Source organism: Camelus bactrianus, chromosome 6, assembly GCF_048773025.1.
Source record: "Camelus bactrianus isolate YW-2024 breed Bactrian camel chromosome 6, ASM4877302v1, whole genome shotgun sequence".
NCBI lineage: Eukaryota > Metazoa > Chordata > Mammalia > Artiodactyla > Camelidae > Camelus > Camelus bactrianus.
In genome coordinates this window covers 85,547,587-85,572,697 of record NC_133544.1, presented here as the reverse complement: position 1 = coordinate 85,572,697, position 25,111 = coordinate 85,547,587, and the positions used below count along the sequence as shown (strand labels likewise).

General features: G+C 39.6%; 1 protein-coding gene across 2 annotated transcripts in view; it reads left to right on the top strand.

Moving 5' to 3' along the window:
• The first annotated feature begins 6,929 nt into the window (after window positions 1-6,929).
• Window positions 6,930-25,111, top strand: part of ALDH1A2 (aldehyde dehydrogenase 1 family member A2) — a 103,490-nt gene continuing 85,308 nt past the window's right edge. The window contains exon 1 of one of the 2 annotated variants that reach the window (XM_074366198.1): window positions 6,930-7,315. In XM_074366198.1, coding sequence (XP_074222299.1) covers window positions 7,199-7,315 — 117 coding nt within the window. In that variant the 5' untranslated portion in view covers window positions 6,930-7,198. The remainder of the gene's footprint in view (window positions 7,316-25,111) is intronic. The other variant, XM_010969452.2, reaches the window with a different exon arrangement.

The window sequence follows — 25,111 nt, the reverse complement described above, 5'->3', positions numbered from 1 at the left end:
GTCACCAGTGCTTCACAATGCCTTGGGCCCAGTGAAATGCCTTGGGACTAAGGAAATCTCTGGAAGTGGGACCTGGCATCCATGTTTTTAAAAGTTCCCTAAATGATTATAATTAGAACTCGGGTTAAAAACCATTAGACTATTCCATGAGTGTAATAGCAGGAGTGAAGGGGCTATATCAATCCATGGCAAGTATGTAAGCTCTCTTTTGTTCCTACACGGGGAAAACTAAGCTGCCCTTAGTCCCTGTCCATCTTCTCTTCGGGCGAGGTCTGTACCAAAAGCTCTTTTACTTGAGAACGTGTAACTAGGATTTGGGAAGTGGGAAGAAATCCCAAGTCCAAACTTTTGCTTTTGGATACCATGAGTTACCTTTACACCAAAAAATGTCAAAGGAGTTCTTTGTTGGGCATGTTTTGGAAAATGTTAGCTTTATCTCCTGTGTCTTATGTCCCCCATGGCAACTGGAAGAGTACAGGGCCCATGGAAAGCCCCACCAAAAGTATTGGTGAACAGGTCGCCTCCTTTCTGGCATTATACTCCTTCACTCTCATTCTGCATTGTATATGCTGACTTCTTTCCTGTCTCATATGGCCCTTGAATTATTTCACATATGCAGTTACTGTCATTCCACACACTTCTTTTTGGTTCCCCACAGACTATATGTAAGTGCTTGGCTCATAATGTATTGTCAGTGAATATTTGTTCAGTTGAAGCTAGTTGATTGATAGAGGGAGAAAAAAAAAAATCCAGGCTTGACAATGCCGTCAGTGAGTCACAGATGCTCTGAAAGGGTGAATATGTACGCTTGAAGCAAAAGACCCTCCTTTGTTGTCTGGGCTTGGATGTCCACACTAGATGCCTGTGTCCTGGCTCTGAATACTTCCCATTCTCGCCCTGTGCCTCTCAGACTGAACTATGTGGTTGAGAAGAAAGAGGCTGGCATTCTCCTTCTGTTGTCAAGACATCTAAAGTGCTCCTCATTATTTTTTCAGTGGCTCATTCCAGCATGTAAAGTGGAACAATGACTGTTCATCTAGCCTCATTCACTAGTGCACATGAACACGGATCCCTGCCCCAAATATCATCCAAGTTCCTGTAAGATTTCCTTATGCCCAAAGACCCTTTGGCTGAATGACTGTGTAAGGGCAGGAGGACTTGGAGAAGAAGCTTATGTTTGAGAACAAGAGAGTTCTAAAGTAAGTAGTGACAGTTAAGAGTTATGTGTACACATGAAGAATTTTAAAAGTAAAAAGAAAAATGTAAACTAATGAATACAAAAGGAAAACAGAAAAGCAAACTTCACTTTGTTACATGCCAAGTGCTTATCTGGGCGAGGAAAAAGATTCTGGGGCTTGCCTGTTAGTAACTCTTCCTCACCCACGATGATAGTTGCTTCCAGTCTGAGACATACACATGTGACTTTCTCTGGGCTATTGCCTGCTCATAACTACCATGTGAGTGGGACTATAGGGTTCCAAGTATTGCATCTTTTATGGTAAATTTGGCTAATGAACCCCATCACTCTTTTCTTAAAAGTCACAAGGGTTTTTAATGAAAGTCCCTCTCCTAAACTGACTGCAGGGTAAAATTTGTCTGGATCTCGTTGATTTTTTTTCCCTCTAAAGTAATTCAGGAGAAATTACAACCAATACCACAGAAATAAAAAATACTATAAGAGAATACTATGAACAACTATATGGAAACAAATTGGACAACCCAGAAGAAATAGACAAGTTTCTGGAAACATACAGTCCACCAAGACTGAATCAAGAAGAAATAGACCACTTGAACAGACCGGTCACTAGAAATGAAATAGAGTTAGCAACAAAAAACCTGCCTGCAAACAAAAGTCCAGGACCAGATGGCTTCACTGGGGAATTTTACCAAACATACAAAGTAGAACTCATATCAGTCCTTCTCAGACTCTTCTAAAAGATTGAAAAGGAGGGAGTACTCCCAAACTCACTCTATGAAGCCACCATCACTCTGATACCAAAACCAGACAAAGACACTACTGAAAAAAAGACTATTACAGGCCAATATCACTGATGAACATAGATGCAAAAATCTTCAACAAAATATTAGCAAACAGAATCCAACAGCATGTAAAAAAGATCATATACAATGATCAAGCTGGATTCATCCCAGGGACACAAGGATGGTTCAACATATGCAGATCAACCAACGTGATACACCACGTAAACAGGAGAAAGGACACAAACCACACGATCATCTCCCCTAAGTAATTCTAATTAAAACTGTAACATCTAAAGATTTCCCATCAATATCAGATAAAATATGTACATTGACTCCAAGCTATTACTTTCTAAATAACAATATTCACATGCACATACATACCATCAACTGCAGAGGGAGCTAGTGCCTTTCTCCTCAGGCACGTTAGAAATGGCTGCATAGCAGGAATTTTACTTTCTCCCCATGCCTGTTAAGTGTGATTATTGATAGAGCATTGAGCTCATCTCTACACCCAAATTAAAGCCTCTAAAACACATGTGAGGTGGAACTGGGCTTTACAACAAAGAGGACTCTAGTTTCCACTTTTAAAATAGTCTCCTGAGGTTCTCAAAAAAGTGGAGGACATATTTTAAAAGGAAGGAATTGTGGGTTTTTGTTTTTGTTTTTGTTTTTTATCAAAACATGACTTTTGGAGTCATAACCAATTAGGAATCTACTCCCTGCAACTATAAATAGCCTTTTTCATAGTATATAGTGACCAGAGGCCACATCAGGCATGAGGGACTCAATATGAAGAGAATTTTTATGGTTAATAAACGCCACGATCTTAGCCTCTTTTCTTCTAGATATTGGAAGGACAAGGATAATTAAGTGAGTGTTTAGATCCCAAATAAAAAGTTAATATTCCCATTAAACAAAAAATATAAGTGAATTTATTTTATAGAATTTTTCATAATGGGTCCAAAATACTTCATTAAGCATTTCTGGATAAAAATATGTAAAGCTCTTTATAAGCTCTTGTTAAGATATTAAATACCATTTCTCTATAAATATACCTTGCATTAATCTTTCCTGTTAGAGTTTTCAGGAAACATTTCAAATAAAGTAGCTGAGCATAACCCGTTTGAGATGAATGAGATCATTAGGAAACACATATCTGAAATAAGCTCTGAGATCATTCTGCATACAACCCAAGGGCCCTAATTTTTTAAATATTTCAAACACTGTGCCCCTTTCAAATCATTAGACTTAGAGACATTTAAGGAACTGATTCAATTAACCCAGAAGAAGGAAATGCTATAATGTGTGATTTATTTTTGCAGATAAATTAAAACGCAAGTGTTATCTGTTAGAAAAGGTAGGCTGTCATCATGGTTAGTGATGGGAACAGGAAGGCAATTAAGCAGGACCACTTGAGGCTGAAATAGCCCCTGAACATGGAAGTCTGAAGTTCAAGCTGGACATTCAGTTATTGTCAACACCAGAAAGATTCCTTCATTGGAAGGAATCTTTTTGCTTCACTTAATTCCCCTCGTTGATTTCTAAAAGATGTTTCTTGGTTTAAAAAAGTACTTCCCCCTCCCCCTTAACAGTAATCTGAAAAGAAGCCTAAATTGCTATGGTTTCATACCTTAAAGTCAAGCTTCACATAAAGCTGATGCCTGAAAATTACAACTTTGCATTCTACTCTTTAGGTGAGGAAATATGAGGCAAGAATTTATTTTTCTCCTCTACAACTCCAGGATATTGGCTCCACCAGGCCTAATAAATTGTTTTCACAAGGAAATAAATAGAGCATGTTGTAGCTTACGTTCCCTTGTGCAGGGGGTTTTAAGCAAGATGTATCCTAAACAATAAATAATTACAGATGGGGGAGGGTGAGAGAAAGAAACATTATAAGGGTGGGAAAAATGTTTAACAAAATCAAGGAAAAGACTGAAATTCAAAATGTTAGAAATCTGAAGATAGTTAAAGATTGCCACTTTAACCATTGTGAACTCTATGGAAGAAATGAGAGGACAATAAAACAAGTTAATAAAAGAAAGAGAAGAGGAGGAAAGAATAAGAACGTGAGAGAAGAGATGTCAAGGCAGCTTTCAAAGTAAGTTAACAGCAGAATAAATTCTACTCATAGAAACCGAGAAAACTGAAGAAGTAGTTATAATTCACTGTTCTTTTCTGCTAAATCTTGTTTCCCATCTCGAATTAAAGAGTTTGGACAAAAAATGGCCATAATCATGAACTGAAGATTGGAGGAAAGAGGATGATTATACAAAGAAAAAAAATTCTTAGAAATCTATGAACAGACAAGGTTGGAGTAAAAGATGGGGAAAAGCAAACCAAAACTTAAGATCAGGAAGAGGAAATATTCCTTAATCAGAGAGCATAGGAAAGTTAGCTTCATTTGCCATTGAAGCGGTCAACAGCACTATAGAGAATATATTTTGCTTTTTGCTCAAACCACTCAACAAAAATTCTTATTAAATAGGTACTATGTGCTCCACACTGTTTTAGGAATTGAGGAAGGTGCAAGAGGAATAGACAACACAGTTCCTGCGCTGACAACACACTTCAACACACTTCACTGTCCAGTTGGAGAGTGAGTCTTACACAAAGGAAGCCATTAGGGAACGATTCAGACTAGTCTGTCATCTGTCACTGTACTAGACCTTTTGGAGATGTTTAGGAGAAGAAGCCAAGAGACCCTCTTTTTCCTGCCTAAACAAGAAGGGAGTCTCTTTATTGCTCTTCCTCACTGTGTAACAAATGCTAATAATTCCATCATCCTGTTTCTTCCAGCCATGGTGATGGAACTGTAGTTAGCACACCAGGGGTGAGTCAAAGGTGAACACCCTTGTCTTATGCTTCGAGAAGAATATAAATCAATGGTTTCTGGTTTGTGATAGTCTTTCCTGACAATATTCATTTATCAATTCAGTTTATACAGATTTCCCTTTTCTCTGCCTCGGAATCTTTTGATGACTTCTCCTTCTCAGCGTCTCAAGATCAAAGTCTTTACAAGCTTGAGACAACTGCCTTGCCAGCCTCCTCTGCTGCTTCCCCAGCACCACTGATGTCCCCTAAAAAGCATTCTCTACACCTTTGCTCTTGTGGACTCTTCTGCCTATACTGTCCTTCTCTTCATTGTTGAAGCCTGATCTCTCCTTTAAGGCTCAGCTCGAAAGTCAGTGTCCCCAGAGAGCTGGCCTCTTCCTTGGTGGGGCACCCAGGTCATGTTGTTGTTGCTCTTTCATTACTTTTCCCCACAACTCTCATAGTCAGTGATCCACCTCTCTGTAGGGAAGGATTTAAGCTCACTAGTGGCAAGAGCTCTCTGTTGTTTGCAGCCCAGTCTCTAGCATTGTGCCTTGTATTGGGAGGCACTCAGAATATGTTTGCCGAGTTGTTCCACAAGCATCACTGATTTCCCTTGCTGCTAACTTCTCCCTTTCTCCTCAACTAACCTTACTTTTTAATTTCTTAATTGTATCTATAACCCTGTAAGATTTTAATGAAATTCTATATCTCATGAACATATATTTCTATTAAGACACAATTTGGGGACATAAAGATCCCCTGTGAATTGAAATCTCACAACTGCCTAAGCTAAGGTTCATAGTTTTTCCACAAAAACAATGCACTCTGGTAACCTTGTGTAGACACTCTGGGTTCTGAGAGGCTGGACGTTATTTCTTCAGACCTAATACTAAAATGAAATATTTTTGTTTATTTCCACTGGTGTTTAGCATCCAAACACTAAGCATTAGACAGTTCTAATTACTAAAATTATCTAAGGCAGGGTCTTTTCTGGCTGACACTTAACATCCGAAGAAAAGGACTCGGAAAACGGCAATTAAGGTAGGAATCGGTAGCCCACTGCCAGGTTTACATTGGGAGTGAGGAGGCGAAGTGATCTATAAAGGTCTTTTTAAGCTGGACCTCAGATTTAGCCTACTGAGCCCAAAGCCCATTCTGACATGGGGTCTCTGTGTTCTTGATGTAGACCTATATGCTGACCTCTAGAGTCTCACAAACAAGAAGAAAACCTGTTGGAGCTACGGAAACGCTTAATTTAGCAGGGTATAGTTATGGGAGTTCAACCACAAAGGGGCAGTTAAGTGAAAAGCCCTGTGTCTGGCAGGATGATAGATGTTAGCGTGAAGAATAACAGAAAAGCAAAACTATGTGTTTGGGGGCGAAGAGAGTAAGGGTTGGAAAGAGGGATCCGAGAAAGACCAGAGGGGCCAATGCAACTTGCAACTCTGGAGCGAATGAGGACCAAGGCCCCATCCTCCCGGCGCAGCCCAGACCGCCCGGAGCCGTCCCGGCCAGCAGAGGGCAGCAGCTGGGCGGGAGAGTCCTGGCGAGGGACGCGCGGCGTCGACCCGCTCCCGGGGATCCTCATTTTAAGTGTGGGGCGAGGGACTCTCGCTCATCACTACCGGTCCCTGACCCTGTGGCTATCGCGCATATTGGGCCCGGTTTCGGGGAGTGGGTGTGCGTGGGGAGGGGTCGCCGCCGAGGGCCCGGCGATCCTGCCCGGAGAAGGAAAGCGGAGGGCGCCCCGCGGGTCCTCGGGAGAGAGGGGGAGCCGGGCTTCCGCGGGCCCCGTGCCGAAGGGGATCTCCGCTCCCGCTACAGCGTCACTCGCCCCATTCTCGGTCCGGCCCCCTCAGCGCCCGGGGCTTCTCCCGCCGACACCGCGTCCCACTCTCGGGGCCTAATCAGTGCCGGGCCGCTTGGGTACCCCGCCCGTCCCCGCCGGCCAGGCTTCCGGGGCCACGACCTGCGCCCGACATCGGCCAAGGTGTGCCTCCCGCCGACACTGCCCGCTTCAGAGAGAGGCCAGTACCGCCGGCTGAGCCGCGAGCGGTCGCGGCTCAGGTTTGCGCTCCCGCCGTCGAGGACAGCGGCGGCGGCGTGGGCGTGGGCTGGTCCCCGCGGCCGGAGGGTGGGGAGAAGCGCCGGGCGCACTTGACCATGGGCCCCGAGCGTCCCGGCCGCGCGGCGCAGGCGGCGGGCTTTATGTAAATCGGGGCCGCGCCGGGGCGTCCTAGGTAGGATGGACCAGCCCCCCGCGCCTCGGCCTTCACGTCCAATAAGAAGAGCCCCAGCTTGACACCTGCCTATATACAGGCGAGCGCGCCCCCGGCCCGCGGACCGCGCGCACAGCCCGCACAGCCCACGCCGCGGGCGAGCGAGACCTCCGCCCGCCTCCATGACTTCCAGTGAGATTGAGATGCCCGGCGAGGTGAAGGCTGACCCCGCCGCCCTCATGGCGTCCCTGCACCTCCTGCCGTCGCCCACGCCCAACCTGGAGATCAAGTACACCAAGGTAAGGCGTCGCGAGGGCCTGCAGTCCACGGAGACTTTCTAGAACCTTCCTTCCTCTCCGTGGTCTGGTAGGGGTAAAGCTCTGGCGGCGTGACAGAGTCGGAGGCCAGGGTCTTCCGGGCCAGCCTGTCGTCCCCGCGCAGCAGAGGGACACCCCGTCCGTGGGGTTGGGGCTTCTGAAGTCCCGCCAGGTCTTCGGACTCGTCGGGGACTCGCCCCAACCTGCCGCGCGGCGCTGAGGGTCGCCGTCAACGGCTCCCTCCCAAACCGCATCTGCCGCTGCCTTGTGGTCCGACTCTCCGGGTCCCGACTGCTGCGGGGAAGGCGTCGGCCCCGCTTGGGCCCGTCAAAGGGGGAGGAGGGGTCCCTCGCCAGGCTGGCCTCGCAGCCTGGCCGTCTCTTCTCCTGGGCCGCCGGCCCGGCTCGGGTCCTCGGCGGCCCGCACGGTGCGCAGCGAGCGGCGTTCGCGTCGGATCGTCCAGGCACGCAGCGGTCTGGCCGCCTGTGCACGCTTCGTGGAAACCTGGCCGCTGAGTGCAGGAGACCCAATGTCAGCGTTTCATTAGAATTTTGTAGGCAGTGGCAGTTTTCCTGGAAAACTCGAGAGGTCTTTAAATCTGTGCAAATTAACGGGTTCGCTTTTGAACTGAAAAAAATTATTTTTTATAACGAATGTTGGGGTGGCCAAGTAGGAATTTTTTGTTGCACCACAACGTAAAAAGGAATATGCATTCGCTACCTTGATGTAAAGAGAATTCACTTCCTTTCCACAAATTTGACGTAGAAAGAAGTGTATTAATTACACGCAAAGGGGGATTATATTATGGCATTGGGTTGGGGGGAGAAATAGATGCAATTTAAAGTAATGTTTCTTGGAGTTCCTTTGCAGTTGTCTTGTTTGATTTTTCTATTCCTTTCAGTTTATTTCTACAACAAACATCTCCCAATTACTTAAACATGCACTGCGCATACACAATATGGTTAAAGTTGTTTTCCATTGTGCTTATTACAAGATAAACTAAATCTTGTCGAGAAATAAATTGTTTGGTTCTGGCTTAATGGTTGAATGAGAAATTTTTTGAAAACCCGACAGAACATTGAAATTTTACTCGCTGAGTTTTAGGACCGAAATCAGGGTGACTCGAGTTTTGAATGCCAATTTAGATGGTTTTAATGTACCTGTTAGCTTTTTTAGATGGTGTGACAAATTTTTGAAAGCCATTTTAATGAGAGGTCGTTAATGGTTACAACCATTTAGGCATTGTTTGCATAACAATGGTGCCAATGTGTGGCACTTTTCGGAGTTTAGAAACAAGCAGGGAAAGCATGCAGCTCAAGAGTTTTGCTTTATGCGGGCCCCTAACCTCCTCAGGCTCTCTTTAAAGGTCTTAGGATGCAAGATCTGCGTGTGAGAGTAGACCTCAGATTTGAGAGGGCTTGATTTTTAGTCTTACTTTAGGTTGGGTTTTCCTCATAGCCCCTTTGAAAGGGGTTTTAGGTATGCAGTAGGTATCTCGGAATTTAATTTGGAAGCTCTTCCAGTTCTCTTTTTCTCTGACAACCCCCCCCCTCTCTTTTCTCTTGTTCTCCCCCAGTAGGAAAGACAACTGATTTATAGCTAATTGAAGCCTTTAATGTGGAGTCCTTTAGCTCAGGGGAGACTTTTATCCAGTATCCACTTTCCCACTTATTACAAAGAAAAACAATCAGAAATGAAATAATGGATTGTAACTTGATTCTTTAATTTGTGGGGAGGAGGCACCTTATTTTAGGCTTGACAAACAACCCTCATAAACACTGAGTAATACTAATCTAAAGGCAAGCTCTTTTCACAAAACCTTGTAAAATAAGGTATCTGTGAACATTCCCAGCAGCTTTCCTCCTCAGCTCTTTAGTGAGACTTCTAAATTTTCTGAGACAGGCGGCATGGGCAAGCAACTTCTTTACACGAAGAGCAGAAGTTGCTCTTTTGGGAGCCGAGGGTAATGGGTAGTGATTTTCACTTGAAAGGAAAATAAGATTAATGGAGAGTTTTCCCAAAATTCACTTATGATCAGAAGTGAGGGAGATTATATTAACAATTTTAAGCAGAAGAATGTGCAAGGTAGAATGGACAGTTAGTCCTTTAGAACCGTGATACTACACTCATTAGGAATTTTTAAAAGTGTCATGGCTAAAATATTATTTTGCTAGAGGGCTCGTTGAATAACACATAGGAAAGAAATACAATAGTTGTGTCAGAAAATGGTACAAGACAAACAGATAGATCCTCAATAATTTTTGTTGTGTTAAACGAATGCATCTTTAGTGAAGGATTTATAATGTTAGGATTTTAAAATACGATTTGGGGACCCGGGTAAAGTCACTACTTATATGTAAGTGGTGATATTTTGAGAGTTTCAAGTAGCATGCATTTAGAAAACTTTGCACTTAGAATCTTGTATTTTTCTGTATTTTTCCACCGTTCTCTTTCTTTTAAAAGTATTTTACTTTTTTTTTAATAAAAGGGGAGTGGGGGAGATCATTAAAAATAAAAGTTACTATTTTTGTCTGTCAGAGGTCCAGTGAAAATGCTCCAAAAGTAAAGTTCACTCCCCGAGGAAGCTGAAAGGGCTAAATTCGTGGTTTTTACATTACATTTAATTTTTAAAATGAGCCTGCCTCTCTAAAGTTCCAACACCCATTTAGGACTAATGATCAATGAAATGGCAATACCATGTTTGGAATATGTCTATTTTTATTTTCCTATTACAGGAAGCTAGACCCCAAGTTTTAACATGGATTCTTTTTAAAGAAATATGTTTTTTTTTTTAAAAAAAACCTGGAAACTGTACTAGTCAAGAAAGACTGATAACTCCACCAAGATGAAGCAGCGAGGGGACCACTTTGGGTCTGGGAGAATGTACTCTCTCTTCCTTGTATCCTAAGAAGACTGCTTCCCAGTTAACATGGGAGTGTGACTGCTTTTAGCTATAATTTTATGAATTAAAGATTTTGAGTTGTTCCTGTTTTATCAGTCTGGTTTTTAAATTTTTGTATATCGGAATACGTTATAGGAGTACACACATTGTGATATCAAGGCTTACACTTTATTGACTGCCCCTAAGTACAGGGGAGATCTCTTCCAGATTCCCAGAAGGGAATCCCACCCCCTTTATCCCACCCGCTTTTTCCCACCCCTACCTTCTCTATTGTCTCTATCACCTCTTCTGGCTCCACCAGTTTCTCTCTGCCTCACCTCCCCCTGCACACACACATTAGCGCTGTGCTGTCTCTCTGTTTATCACTTTTTCAGTGAGAATTTATGCCTGTAATAGTAACATAAAGGGGTCTGTTTTCCTCCAGTATTTGAGACTGTGGGGAGCTATAACAGAGGGAGGGAGTTATGGAGGACTGACCCACTAAACTAGAAGAGAAAAAAAAGAAGGCAATCAACTGAAAATTGGAGCTAATGTGCATTGGGTAACTACTATTTATTCTTTTATTTATTCATTTAACAACCTTTTATTGAACATCTGCTGTTTTCTGGGATCAGTTTCAATTCAGCTCAAATGATATTTAAGAGGCAGTGTTCCTAACAACAGTGCTTTCCATTACACTGTTTGGGCTATGGAAATATTCGACTTCTAGGAGTTTAGGGTCTTATTAAAAAGACTGAGTGCCAAAAATTGGTTATCAGCGTGGCAGTAGTTCAGTTGATCAATGTAATAATAACAGTAATGTTAATACTTATAATGCCATTTATGTTGTTTATAGGGCCTAATGACTTACCTAGCACTTTCATAAATATCTTATTTGATCCTTGCAAAACCATTGAAGGAGAGTAGGAAGTAGGAATAACTGATAAGGAAAACCGTGGTCGTAAGTTTTAAAAAATTGATAGAGCTTTCCTTACTAGACGCTTTGCTGTTACTAGCAGTCATGTATTTCTTTTTAAGAGAGAGAGTTTAAATCTTTATTTTTTGTGTGTTGCTTCTGTTGCAAACATGGAGAGAATATGAACTTGTCTGCTTCTCTTAAGAAGATTCTACCTTTTGTGGCTTCTGATTCCCTAACTTTAAATTACCATACTTGATGTTTCTATGAGACCTTTTTTTTTAGGTCTGGGGCAAGATTCTTGCCCATCTCAGGAATTATTTTTTAAAACATGGCACAGGTTTAGTTGCTTCCAAACCTCTAATCAAGATTGTATGCTTGATCATAAGTTATTAATCAAACTCCATGTTCATAGGGGAACTCAGGTTTTCAAAAATGTATTTTTTCATAATTGTACAGCTTTTTGATGCTTCTGTCATCTTTGTTTAACCCAGGAAAGCTAAACAGCTTCATTCTAGGATTTGAATTGAGTAATTCTCCTGGGGTCCTACCTGATGCTTTCCGCTATATATGTAGGAATCGTATATAGTCATCATTTGCTGACACGCTTTTGTCCTTTGTTTCTTTAAGATGAGGAATTACAGTTTTTCTATTGGAGGGTAGAAGATTCTCTGAGGAGCCCGTTCTATGAGGTCTGATTTTTTTGTGGCCCAGCTTAAGAGAAGCCAGTCATGCATAATAAGTTCTTTGTTGCATTCAGTGATGGTTAGTGTGATGATAAAACCACAACTAAGCCAAAAACCTTTCAGATAGCAACATGCATAGTTCTCTTTCAAGTCTTCCTCAGTTGGATAATGAAGTGCAAATACTGATGTATATTTTTATCTTTTTAGTTATCTTAGTGACGGCTTGTAGGGGTCAGCAAACCATAGACTGCCTGATTTTGCAAATAAAGTTTTATTGGAACACAGCCACATCCATTCCTTACATATTGTCTGTGGCTGTTTTTGGACTATAGTGGCAGAATCAGGTAGTTACAGCAGGACCATATGACCCATATTTTATAAAGCGTTTACAAGCCCTTGACTTAGAAAAAGAAAGGATCTGAGTTAAAATAGGCCTTTGTTCAAATCTTGGTCAGATATGTACTTGTTGCCTATGCAGGCAGTTAACGTTTATTAACCACACAGAGCCAGGTATGGTTCCGAATTCTGGAGATGCAGCAGTAAACGAGGTGTGGATGGTGTCTCCTCTCAGGGAATTTCTGTAGTGTCAGTCTCTACATCTGTCAAAGTTGAGATAAGAGTACCTACCTTACGTGGTTGTTGTCTGGACTAAATGAGCAAGGGTGTGAAAGTAAGCAGCATATAATGACAGTCAGCCAAGGGCTGGTTTCATTTCATTTTTGTAAAATGATGATTACATTTGTCGTTTCAAATTAATGGGTGCCCATTTTAAGAAAGATCAGAATTGTGTAATCAATAAAGTTTTCTTAAACAGGCCATTGTTTATTATTTTAATTAGTCATAAGAGTTTAATATTCTTGGTAGCTGTGGTATCCTTATAACATGTTTACATTTGATTTTCATCAGATGAGATCCCTTGGAGGTTTCCCTACCAAGGACTTGTCTTTGCTAAAAGTCACTAAATCAAACAACTTTCCAGCCAGTATTTTAACAGTCAAATTAGATATCTGACACTTGTGCCAAAATTCTGCATTAATATGCTTCAGTATACCCAGTTGGCTGGGCCTAAATGACAGATGGCAAAGAGCCATTTCTGGAATTTTAAGTAGTTTGGACAAGGATGTTGCCACGTCACTGGTGCATAGATCTGGGAATTATGACAGCATGAGAGGACATTTTCAGAAGGTCCATATCTTTCAGAAGTAGGAAGGTATCTTACTTTACATAATTTAAAACTGAAGAGAATTTTAGTGGTCTTGAGTGCCCAATTTGGGGGCACTTCACCATCCAAAAAGTAAGAGCACCACACAGCGACAATTTTGAAAGTCCTCCTAGCATTTCTTTAATTTCTTTATTCACCGTGACAGGTAATTTCAAAGCCAGTCGTTTCCTCTCAAACACTGAATCAATGCACATAGAAGTGATTGCCATAATGTCACCTTGGTTAATTTTTAATTGCCTTTTCAGACATATCTTTGAGCTTTATTACAGTTTACCTTTCAGATATATGAGATTACCCAAACTGGGAATTTCTTATCTCTGGCATTTCTCTGTTGCTAGTTTCTCTGTCTGTAGGATGATGGAGTTATGTTTAAATGGTTTCCCTTTAAATCTTACTGAATTTACTTACAGCAAGCCTCTATTGTGTCACATGATTTGAAAACACTTCCAGCCTTTGAAAATTCCAGTTGGAATAATAATTGGGTGCTTTCACCATCTAGACTTTTGCTGGGCTCTCAACAAAACTTCCCTGGGGCTAAACATGGGGGTTTATTGACTTCTGTAGAATGTGGTTAAAAATTAGAATGTCTGTGAGTGAACATTCTAATTCCTATTATAGAAGGAAGCTTTCCTTTTACTCTAGTTCAGCTCTGTTACCTCCAGAAGTAGTTATCTGCTCTATTTCCTTTCCTCACCACAGTCTGACCTTTGGAGAGCCCAAGTAGCAGTTTCTTTATCCCTAGATCTCTAGAAAGATAAAACCTGTTGTCCGGTTGAGACTGGAAACACCTCATTTAGACAGAATTTAAGATATTGTGGGTACTAAAACACTTTCCAATATTGATTATAAGCTATGGGGGAAAATTCAAAATAATTGAAGATTTTATTTTTATATATTTTCTCATACATAATTTTCATTTGTCTAGCTTAAGTCTTTGGATTTCAAGTCTAGTGACTCTTAGGGTATTTTGCCCCAGGTCACTTCTAGGAATTTTTAAAAAATTAAACTGAGTCAAAAAATGCTATAATAGGGGGAGGGTATAGCTCAAGTGGTAGAGTGCATGCTTAGCATGCACAAGGTCCGGGTTCAATACCCAGTACCTCGTCTAAAAAAAAATAAGTAGACCTAATTACCTCCCCCCACCAAAAAAAAAAGTAAAAGAAAAAAATGGTATAATAGTACCATTTTTTGACTCAGTTTTCCCACAGTAAGGATATGACTTTTCCCACAGTAATTATGGAACCTACCTCCAGCTAAGTGGATCTGGTAAAATATTGTGAATTTAGTAAACCCACTAACAGGCAAAAATCACCTATTTCTCTTCTCCCCCACTCCCCATCACTGACACACGCTTAATCTATGGGCCAAAGTGTGTGTAATGATGGAGGGTTTAAGGTTGAAAGGAAGAAGGTAAATATGAAGACCGTGCCTGGGAAGACAAAATTTATGATCTACAGAGGATAACTTAAAGTCTGATTTCCCTAGGTGTGAAAATTGGACTCCCTCACTGAGTCCTTTTTTAGAGGAGATCAGAAAATTACTGTTAGACTGTTTGAACCTGAAACCAGTGAATTCTGCCTTATCTGTGTTTCAGAGCTTGATACCAGCATACCACTAAGGCTTGATTTTCATGGGGAAGGTTATTGAATTGTATTATCTTGGGGTCACTTTTATTTTTAACTTCAATCAGAGCTATCCTTTTTGCTTCCCTGAATTCATTCATTTGTTTATTCATCTGATGATTATTAAGTCCTCTGTGTCCATTGTTAGTCACTGTCTGGCATGAAAAGATACATAGATGTGTGCCCTGCCCTGAAGTTCAAGGCTGGAAGAGGATTCCCACTTGGGTGTGGGAGGAAGACATGCACATAGTAACTGTGGTGCATGATAGAAAATACTAAATGCTTGACGTGAATTCACTTAAAGCAAATGAGGATTCAGAAGATAGAGATGTTTCAGCCTCAGCAGCTCAACAGCACACTGTATTTTTCGACATCCTTGAGAGGAAATCAAATATTTCAGTCATACCAAAGAGTATAGACAATATAACAAATGTGTACATACACCCAGATTTGTTTGTTCTTAACCATTTGCAATATGTGCTTCTAATTTTTTTTAAAGAAATATGTTGAGGCTCCCTCTGTGAATTTCTCCCATTCCCTTCTCTTTCTCCCCTTCCTTCCTCAGAGGCATTTTGCATTTATCTTTTCTATTGGTGTATGTATTCATAAATAATACATGCTATTATCTCATGTGCTAAATCTTTTTATATAAATGGTACCATGCCATACGTATCCTTCTGCAATTTGCTTTGTTTGCTTAGCATAGTATTTTCAAGATTTATCCATGTTGTTGGATGAACCTGCAATTCATTCATTGTCTTGATTGCATAATATTTTGTTCTTTGACTATACCACAATTTTTAATTCATTCTACTATGGACATTTAAGATACTTCCAATATTCTGCTATTACAGTAATGCTGCATTAAACATCCTTGAGCATATCTCCTTATCTGCCTGGGTGAGAGGCCTTCTAGGATATACACTTACAGTGATATTGTTGGCTCATGAATGTGTCTGCAACTTAATTAGCAACTGCCAAATTTCTGTCCTCTGCCACCAGCAGTATGTCAAAGTCCCCATTGCTCTATATCCTTACTTATACTTGGAGTTCTCCTACTTAGTAAATTTTGCCAACCTGATGAGTGTGAAATGTTATCCCATTGCTGTTTTAATTTGCATTTCATTGATTTCTTGTAAGGTCGAACGGCTTTTCATATGGTTATTGGTCGTTTGGCTTTCCTCCTTTGTGAACTGAGTAGTCTATCATTTGCTTATTTCTCTTTGTGTGTGTGGTTGTTTTTATTGATTTGTAGCAACTTTTATATATTTAGGCTTATGATCCTTTGATAGTTGTTTATTGTATGAACATTTTCATTTTCATCCCTCTTGTACCTTTTCTTTTTCTTTTTCTTTTTTGGCATAACTGTCATGTAGTTTTAAATGGAAATGGAGGGGAATTTTTCTTTTTTCCTTTGTGTTTAGTGCTTTTAGTGTCTTGTTTAAGAAATCTGCTATTATTCCAAGTTTTTCAAGATATCCTTCTATATAGTCTTCTGAAAGTTGATTTTTACTATTCAAAATTTCACCTTTTGTGCTTGTGTCTTAATCCACCTATAATTGGTATTTGTTTATATATAATGACACAAATTTTAAGGACAAATAATATAATGTGTGGGAAAGTCAAATGATATTAATGTGTAAAGAATTTTTCAAAATTGTATTTTATGCAATTTTGGAATAAGATTAGGAGGTCCAGAATTCTTCACTGTGTACTCTTTTATAGGACTGGAGAAAAATCAAGAGGTGACAATAAATATAATCTGAAAAAGAACTTCTAGTAAAGACAGACCTTTTTCTTGACTAATACAGTACTGTGCCTCATCCTGTTAGTTTAGAGAATTTAAATTATTCCTTAGCACCAGGCTTGAAAATAACATTACTTTGTATTTTATTAGTGTTTGAACTCATTGTGTTTTAAACTCAAAGTTGGTGTTGTACATTCACCCTTGTGTTTGGATTTCATAAGTTACTTGATCTGTGTATGTGTGCCTCTGATTCTAAAGAGGCTACTGAAGAATGAAATTCTCCAGCCTTAAAAGTGAATCCAGCCCTTCTGTTCATGTTGCTTATGTAATACCTGACAGAGTTGGCCCCACACTTATTTTTTAGGATGAACATATTCTCTCAACGCCCTTGTTACTTGTTTGCACTACTCCTAAAGTGTGCAGTTTTTGCCTTGTGTTATATTTTCCTGTTTAATCTTCTACTCCAAAACTGTACTGGATTATAAACTCTCATTCATCTTGATATTTCTGTAGCATCTAGCTCAGTGTCTCACAGTGTAAATGCTCAGGAAGTGTGTGTTGAGTGAATACTTGTTATATTTTATTATTGTTAATAGCTACTAACAGCAATTAATTATCCTTTTATTAGTAGTACTACTTTAATTATTAACATGTTATCCTTTGTTATTAATACTACAGTTTCCAGAGTTCTTTTCATATATGATAACTTTTAATAATTGTGGAAGTCCTGTGATGTGAATATTATATTAATATCCCCATTTGATAAGTGAGAAAATCAGGCATATTAAAGTTAAATAATTTTTCCAGGATCAATAGCTAGTTGGTGGCAATTCCAGAACTCAAGTAATCCTTCTCCTTCCTTGCTCATAACAACAGGAATACAAAAACCACAACAGAGACGGTACAATTTGAACTATTAGCCTAAAGCTCTGCTGAGCGTTTTACAGGATAATGCCAAATCCAGTTCTCCTGGCTACAAATCCTGCCTTAAGTCCAGTTGGTATTATTGTAGCTATCCTTAGCAACAATTCAACCTGACATAAAGATGAGAGTGTGCGTTCAAAAAAGAAAGTTGATATAATCAGCACTTTAGGTATGAATCAGCTGGGAAGGTGTGATTCTTTGGGCTGTGGGAAAGAACTGTATTTTTGGATTCTCACTGGTTGGGTAGCCACACATGGCCCTTAATGACACCTGCTTGTTTGTTTTTCATTCAGAAAGTGCTTTCTTTGTTATGGTTATTCAGATTCACTTGGGAGTGAGGATGTATGAGATTATTGAAAGCAAATATGTTTCACATTCTTTCTGATGCTTCCTCTCCCCACAAAGGCCATCATTTTGTGTTACTTCACTATAAATGTGGGAGGGGCACTTGCCAGAAAGAGTTGGGTAGATGTGTTCCATCTTGCCTAAATTTTATAAACAACCCTTTCTCACTAAGGCTTAACTACTGTTAGATCCATCTAGTACATGTAACTTCAGCAGGGATGAAATAGAGGAATAGAGTGGTCCCCAGAAATATGTGCAATATCCAAACTTTAACAGAATTTCGGTGACAGAGGGTGATGGTGATTGGGATGCACAATTAATGTTTCATTGTAAATGGCTCAAAAATCCAGACCTAAGGAACTGTTGGCAGGTTGTCTCCTTTAAGCCAGATCTTCTAGTCTCCAGATTTCTGTCTTCACTTTTAGAGAGAACTCATTTCTCTTTCTCCTCTGCTCCCGAGTCAGAATCCCTTCTTCTCACCTTTTCCATCTCCTTTTAAGTTTTTACGCACTTATGCTTCTCGTCTGCTTCCCTGAGTGTTTCTCTCAGGCAGGTCTTGATGACCCTCAGTCTTTCGTTAGACTCATTTACCTGTTTTCGTAAAATGGTTAGTTATGCCTGGGAACCTCTGTAGTCAGCTCTTCCAGCTGTTGGCTTAAATGGTCCTTAGGGAGCTCAGAAGCAACGAACCTGGAATAACCACATTTGACTTCTGTGAGCCCTCTTGAGAATTTAGTAATTACTTAATGGATTCAATTGGTGACATATACTATTCCAGATAACAGCCTGGGTTGCATTAAATTAACCTTTACAAATGGGTATTTATAGGGGTACTCTTAAAAGACGACACGTGTTGACTGTAATTGCTCTTCCATGTTTCTCCATGCTGTTAGGTATTTGTAGTGGGTGAAAAATTTCTCAGATTAGAGCCTGGGTGGTAGTTGTGGCCATTTAGTGATGTGTGTCATTGTGTTCAGCACATTGAGCATAAATCCTGCCTTGTAAACAGCAGGGAGACTAATGAGGTTTGCCCACATTCTGGTATCATTACCAGGAATTCCAACAGAGAAAAAGAGAAAGCTTAGAAAAGAAGTACACAAATAGAGTGATTTCTGGAACTCTGGATGATCCAAATTAAGGAAAGAGATTATTGCTCAACATTTAGTATAGACGCTTATGTGCAAATATGGGTACATAAACGACATTTAGCTAAAAAAAACAAAACAAAACAAAACAAAAAAAAAACCCCAAGCTTCTGCTTTTAACGAATTCTAGCAAAGTCAGTACCTTAGTTCTTCAGAGAGCTAATGAGGGGCTTATTTATGAATGTCTCTAATTGTGAGTGGTGTAGTCGGGACAGCTATTGAAATAACGCAGCTGTTAACATGATAGCACAATTTTTACTTTGTTGGAACTCCTCATCATTTCAGCCAACTAAAATTTCACATCACTTTTTGTCTTACAATTTTTGGAATGATTCTGCTGTAAATAATAATAGTCACAAATGACTTCTGAACACACCAACTCTCTTGTGAGAAACCTTTCACATGGTTTTTGGGGAGATTTATTTCAAATCTTTATTTTTATTATTACTGCATAAATAACTCGTGTGTTTGATAATGTCACATCAAGGAATCCAATACTGCTTAATGCCTAGGCTACTTACCTTCCTGGATTTGAATTTTCATGAAAGCTGGTATCATGTCACCTTTGGCACAAAATGTGGCCCACACATCTTTGTGTTTGAATAAATGAGTAAATGGATGAATACTAGAAAATAATATTGCCTGATTCCATTTGTAGAGTTACTAATAGAGTGCCAAGACTAGAAAGTGAATTGCAGGGTAAAGTGTTTTGAAATGAATAGCTGTCTTTCTTTTCATATGTGTGCATATTCTCCTCCCCCCCGCCCCCCGCGCTTTAGGATGGAAAACTCCCCTCCTCCACTCCCACTCACTTACTCCTTCCTTTGAAATAGAAGCCCCTCAGGGTGCATTGTGCAGTGGTGAGCAAGGCAGCAGACTGGGCACTCGAAGACCTATGTCACAGTCCCAGCTCTGCCATGGATGTATGCTCATCTAGCTGTCCCTTGTACATGGAGGCACACAATAAATACTCACTGAACTAACGAATGAACAAATTACTCAATCACTCATTGAGTACTTCCTTTTATACGAGGCTCTTGGGATATGAAAATGCTTTGTGATACTGAGTGAGTTATTTAAATTCCCTGAGCATCATTTTTATTACTTACAAATTGATAGGACGGAATGAAATGCTTGTTTATTAACCCACCTAGTACTTATGAAAACAGCTGAATTAGAATAGCTCTAAGATTCTTTACCTCACCCTGATTCTTCAGAACTCTTTAATTTCCTGGGTCCCAACCTAGGCTTGAGGTCCGGAGGGAAATACCAAACTTGTTTGTATATCTAGTTACAGTCTTTCTGGTACCCCTAATTTTCACTCAGAATAATGTTCTTAAAAAATATTTTCCCAAAGGTAGACTTAAAATTAACAAAAAGCAGTCCACGGAAATCTGTTAATGATTCTCCTTATATAAATGAATGTTTAGCGGTGTCATAAAGATCCACTGGAAGTAAAAATTTTTGTGTTCACTGAACACTTAGAGTACTAGAAATTAGAGCAGTGACTCCCAAGAGAATTCCTCCTTTAATCTTAGGGATCACTGATTTTAATACTTGATAATAGTGGTAGAAAGAAAAGGTTTGTTGGCACTTTTCTTCTAGACCATTTCAGCAGCTTCTCTGTCGACCTAAGCTCATGAAAACCACGGCGGGTCAGGGAAGCTCTGTGGAGAGGGAACTTGTCAGGAGCTTACAGCTTTTCACTTGAGTCTAATAGAGACTTAGCACTTTGCAGGTCAGTGCCACTGCTATTTGTCTCTGACCCAGGAGATCTGGAGTTCTTCACATCAAAACCACATCTTGCTGAGCAGAGATCAAACGTAGGAAGGTAAGGATTCTGCCAGTGATTTATCATGCCAGAGAGAGTGATCAGGCCATATGGGCCACTGCAAATGAAGTTGACATTCCAGCAGTTTCTCATATAGGTCTCACATGTAGTTATGGTTAGTTTTTCTTATAGAGGAATTCCGGGTCAAGAGGCAGCTTTCAGTGGCATTTCTTAGCAAGTCTTACCTAGAACATGAGGTTTATTTCAAAATCAAGTCCTAGCAAGATTTTTCTAATATTTTATGCAAATGGAAGGCAGGGCTTTCTTGACCAAATATTTGAAGATTAATTTGAGATTCTCATTTGATGTCTCCTTTCCTTTTTATTTTTCCTTTTCTGGGATGGTACCTATTTAAAAAAAAAGAAGAAGAAAGAAAGAATGAAAGGAAAAGAAAAATTAAGGTGATTTGAGGTCTCCAAAAGAAAGTTTCTTCCTAAATATTAGATGTGACTTTAAGGTAATGAAATTGACTCTATAAGCTGTAAACTATGCACAATTAGGCCCATTAGTTCATCACATTTTATTAACTCAGGGTTTTAGGAATGAATTACTACAAATATTACAATCCACTTCCTGCGGTAGGGAAGGCATCACGTATACCCTTCTGTATATTTGTAATGGCCAAGAGCAAAGAGGAAGCATTTAATCATTTAAGTATGAAATAGGTATAATTATGTTTGAAAGTATTTGCAAGGGTTTAAGTCAAGGACAAAAATGCTAATTTTAATTGAAAGAAAGAATTCAATAATCCCTCTCTTCATTTAACTATTTATGTCAACAGATAAATTAACATGGTTTTTCAACACAGAATTCAGCTTGTTTTTTGTTTACTGTCACAGGCAAATGCTTAGTCTCCTGTGGAGAAATCACTCATTTATTGGTTCAAAGGCCTCTTCAGTCTCAGGATATGCACTGTGGTATTTCAGCCCTTCTTTGCATAGGATGTTTACTTTGTAACTTAAATGAAAGATTATGTTGTCCTTTAAATGTAGTAGTTTGTGACATTAACGTAATTCTACTGAAGATACCAGTTGTCCCTTTTATGTTTCACTTTTTCTGAATGAGAAAAATAATCATAAATGGAATGGGCTTTGGTGGTTAGAAGTAGGTCTCATCCTCTGATTAAAATTCACTTGATTTCCTAAGGTATCAGTATATCTGTTTATTAACTGGGGATTATTATTCTGAGTTATGAATTACTTCAAAGCTGCAGGGAGCAAGTTTAAATATAATAATAAAATGGACTTCCAGTTCTCATCTTTGGCATCCTTGGAAAGTGTGCAACATCCATGAAAACCTCAGAGGGGTGCAGATAAAAATATAGGGTGTCTAGTTAAATTTAAATTTTAGTTAAATAATGAATACTTCTAAAATATAAGTATGCCTCATGATTTGCCAGTGATTTGGGACATACATATACTGAAATTTAATTCATTGTTTTTCTGAAATTTATATTTAACTAGGCGTCCTGTATTTTTATTTGCTAAAACTGGCAACCCTAAACTGTTACACACATGGTTTATGTTTTATCTGTGACCAGCAAATAAACATTATTTTAATGTAAAATTAATTGGCAATAAAATCAAAGACCAAAGGAATCCTTTAAAATTGTTGTACTTGAATAATAAAAAGGTGTGTAGTAGAAAGACTTTTTTTTAATCCCTAGTATTACTAGTTTGTGAGTAAACAGGGCATCTAGGCCCATTGTAAGACAGCCTAATCTCCTAAATGAATTGTTCCAGCCTTTTAATTCAAAATCATACAAACAAAAACATTGAGATAAGCTGGGTGCTTTTTCAAATGGGGACCCCCGTGGCTTTGAAAATAAACACTTCAGCCTCCTTCACCCCCCAACACCCACACCCACACTCGCTAACCTTTCTGATGTCTTCCATTTGCAAATGAACAGGGTGAATTCTGAGAAAGACAGAAGACTAATTAAACCTAGGGAAGATAGGCAAAGGAACATTTGTTTCCAAGCAGAAGACAAAAAGAAGTCACATTCTGCTTTCTCAAGACTGACAGGAGGTCCTTAAAGCCCTTCCTGAAGTTTCTTCTTCATGTGTATTTCCCACACCACTGCTCAGGCCCTCTGAGGACGAGGCCACCCTCGTGTGTTTGACCCCACCTGCATTAGCCTGTCTTCATGGCTGAGTCGGAGAAGGGTCTCAGTCAGAAATTCAAAAAGACCATTCGATGTGTTGGATGGCCTTCATCTTTACCTTCTTCTCCCTTCATTTTGCCCTGTGTGTCTCTCATGGTTTGGCAAAGGGGTCTTACTTGCTAGCAATAGAGAGAATATATGAATGAATAAACAAACACCAAACAAGGAGTGACTGCCTTTTTAAGAGCACTAATAAATTGCTCGAATTTGATGGTTTACATTCAGAATCAGAATCAGTTAAAAGTTTGAGTGTGTACTACACCAGGCTTTTCAGTAACCCAATACCTTATTTGATCCTTACAATCACTGGATAAGGTGGTTTTCTAATCTCTGTTAAAAATGAGAAAATTGAGCCACAGTAAGATTAAATCACACACCTAGGTCACACCATTTAGTAATCTTCATACACACAGAAATTTGATCCATAAATAAATAGTTTAAGAGCAATAGGAAGGCAGAATTTTATCTTAGGACACCTTTGTCCATTTTTATAGCTAAAGAAGACCAGAGAGACCTCCATGAGTTTCAGCATAGGTGCTTGTCAAACCTGGTGGCATGACTGAGGAGGGCTGGGAAAATTAGACAGATTAGGTCTATGGTAGAGATCTCCTGCCATAACCCTTGGGATCCTGAATCAGCTAGAACACCTGGTCTGCCCTAATCTGAATCACAGGTCCCTGGAATTACCTTGGAGCCCTTTAATCTAAATGATCACAGCAGCCTCATTTTGGGAGGGAAGGCAGCCCCCACTTCACCTTCCAGTTCATTTGGATCCAGCCTTGTCTTCTGAAGGTTGACCAAACTGAACTGTCCTCTGGGGAACATGACCTTTTGTCTCTGTGCTCTCATCAATGTCCTTTCACTTTCAGAAACAGACTTTGAGGTTATATGGGTATGTGAGAAGTTGGATTTATCTTTGTTACCTAACTGCTAATGTCCTAACTTATTTCTGTTTACAACATTAACACAATTTGTTTAATCATTGCATGTTAGTGTAATATGTTGGGTAGACATTTATTTTAAAATACTCTAGCACAATCATGTTAAATTAATATTTTAAAGCTGTTTAAAAGTTTCACTAGAGGCTTCTTATTTCTTTGACCTTGTGCTATCTGTATACTTTGAAAGTCTAGTTTGCAGTCTTTTCTAATAAAGGCTTTTCTTTTATCCTGCCTTTCAGCCTAGAACTCAGGATAAGTCAGGTTCAGGCATACGATATTGGGTCCATTATGTAAATCTGTTAATTGATTTAAAGTTAAGATTGATAAACTAGTCCTTGTCACAGCAGGCTTTGTAAAACCATGCTTTTTGCCAGTAAAAGATTACACCTATTGAACAAAGGCTGTGTCTCTATAATATCAAAACATTGACTTTAAAACAGAAAATGCAATCAGTCATCTATGGTGTTTTCCTATACAGTGCCATTTGGGTGTTTCTTCACTCTTTAGCCAGATGTTCTGGCGTGAAGCAGAGCGAAGGCTGGAAGGCAGCGGATCCACTTTTGCTCTAACTACCCACCTAGGTATTTCAACAGGAAGCTTCTCCCCTGCCCCATAAATGATTTGAACATTTGCTTTGTCATTTTACTTTATATAAGTAGCCTCTTAATTAGAAGTAAAATAGGTGGGGATTTTTTTCATTAAAGTTAAAAATATCTTTATTACCTTTGATTATAATATTCAAAGGCTACCAGCTTTGCAAGGTAGCATACAGAGGTGATCATCAATACAGTTTTTCTTGTAACAATAGAAATTTAATGATAAGTTAAATAAATGATAATGAAATTTAAATAAATGATAGTGCTGTCCTTTGTTGTCTGTAAATCTCTTTAAAGTACATCAGTGGAAACAATGGAGCAGTCATGTAAAAGGAGATAACTAACATGACAAGTCCTCAGACTGCTTCTTTCCCCTGCTTAATTAAAAGTAATTGAACTTTTTCCTATAAATAGATCAGTGTGGTTATTGATTTGCTATCTGGTACTCTCCTTTGATGAGCCAAAAGCAGTTTAGTGGCAAGCTGGGGAAAATTCAGCTCTCCAAGGCATAATCTACTGCAGGATTTAATACAAATCATTTGAAGCATTTACTATTAAAAAAACAAAACATTTTATTACTGAAATAAAACATGGCAGCTTTATGTCAAAGATTCATTGAGGGTAGGAAATTATTTACACCTAACACCTATTAATGCCTGCTGCTTTGAGAACCCCTCAGGGGTTTAGATTCTCCAATTAGAAAATTCATGGCCTCTCTGTATTGTCACGGCCACTCTGCTGTGGGCTGACAGTGTGGC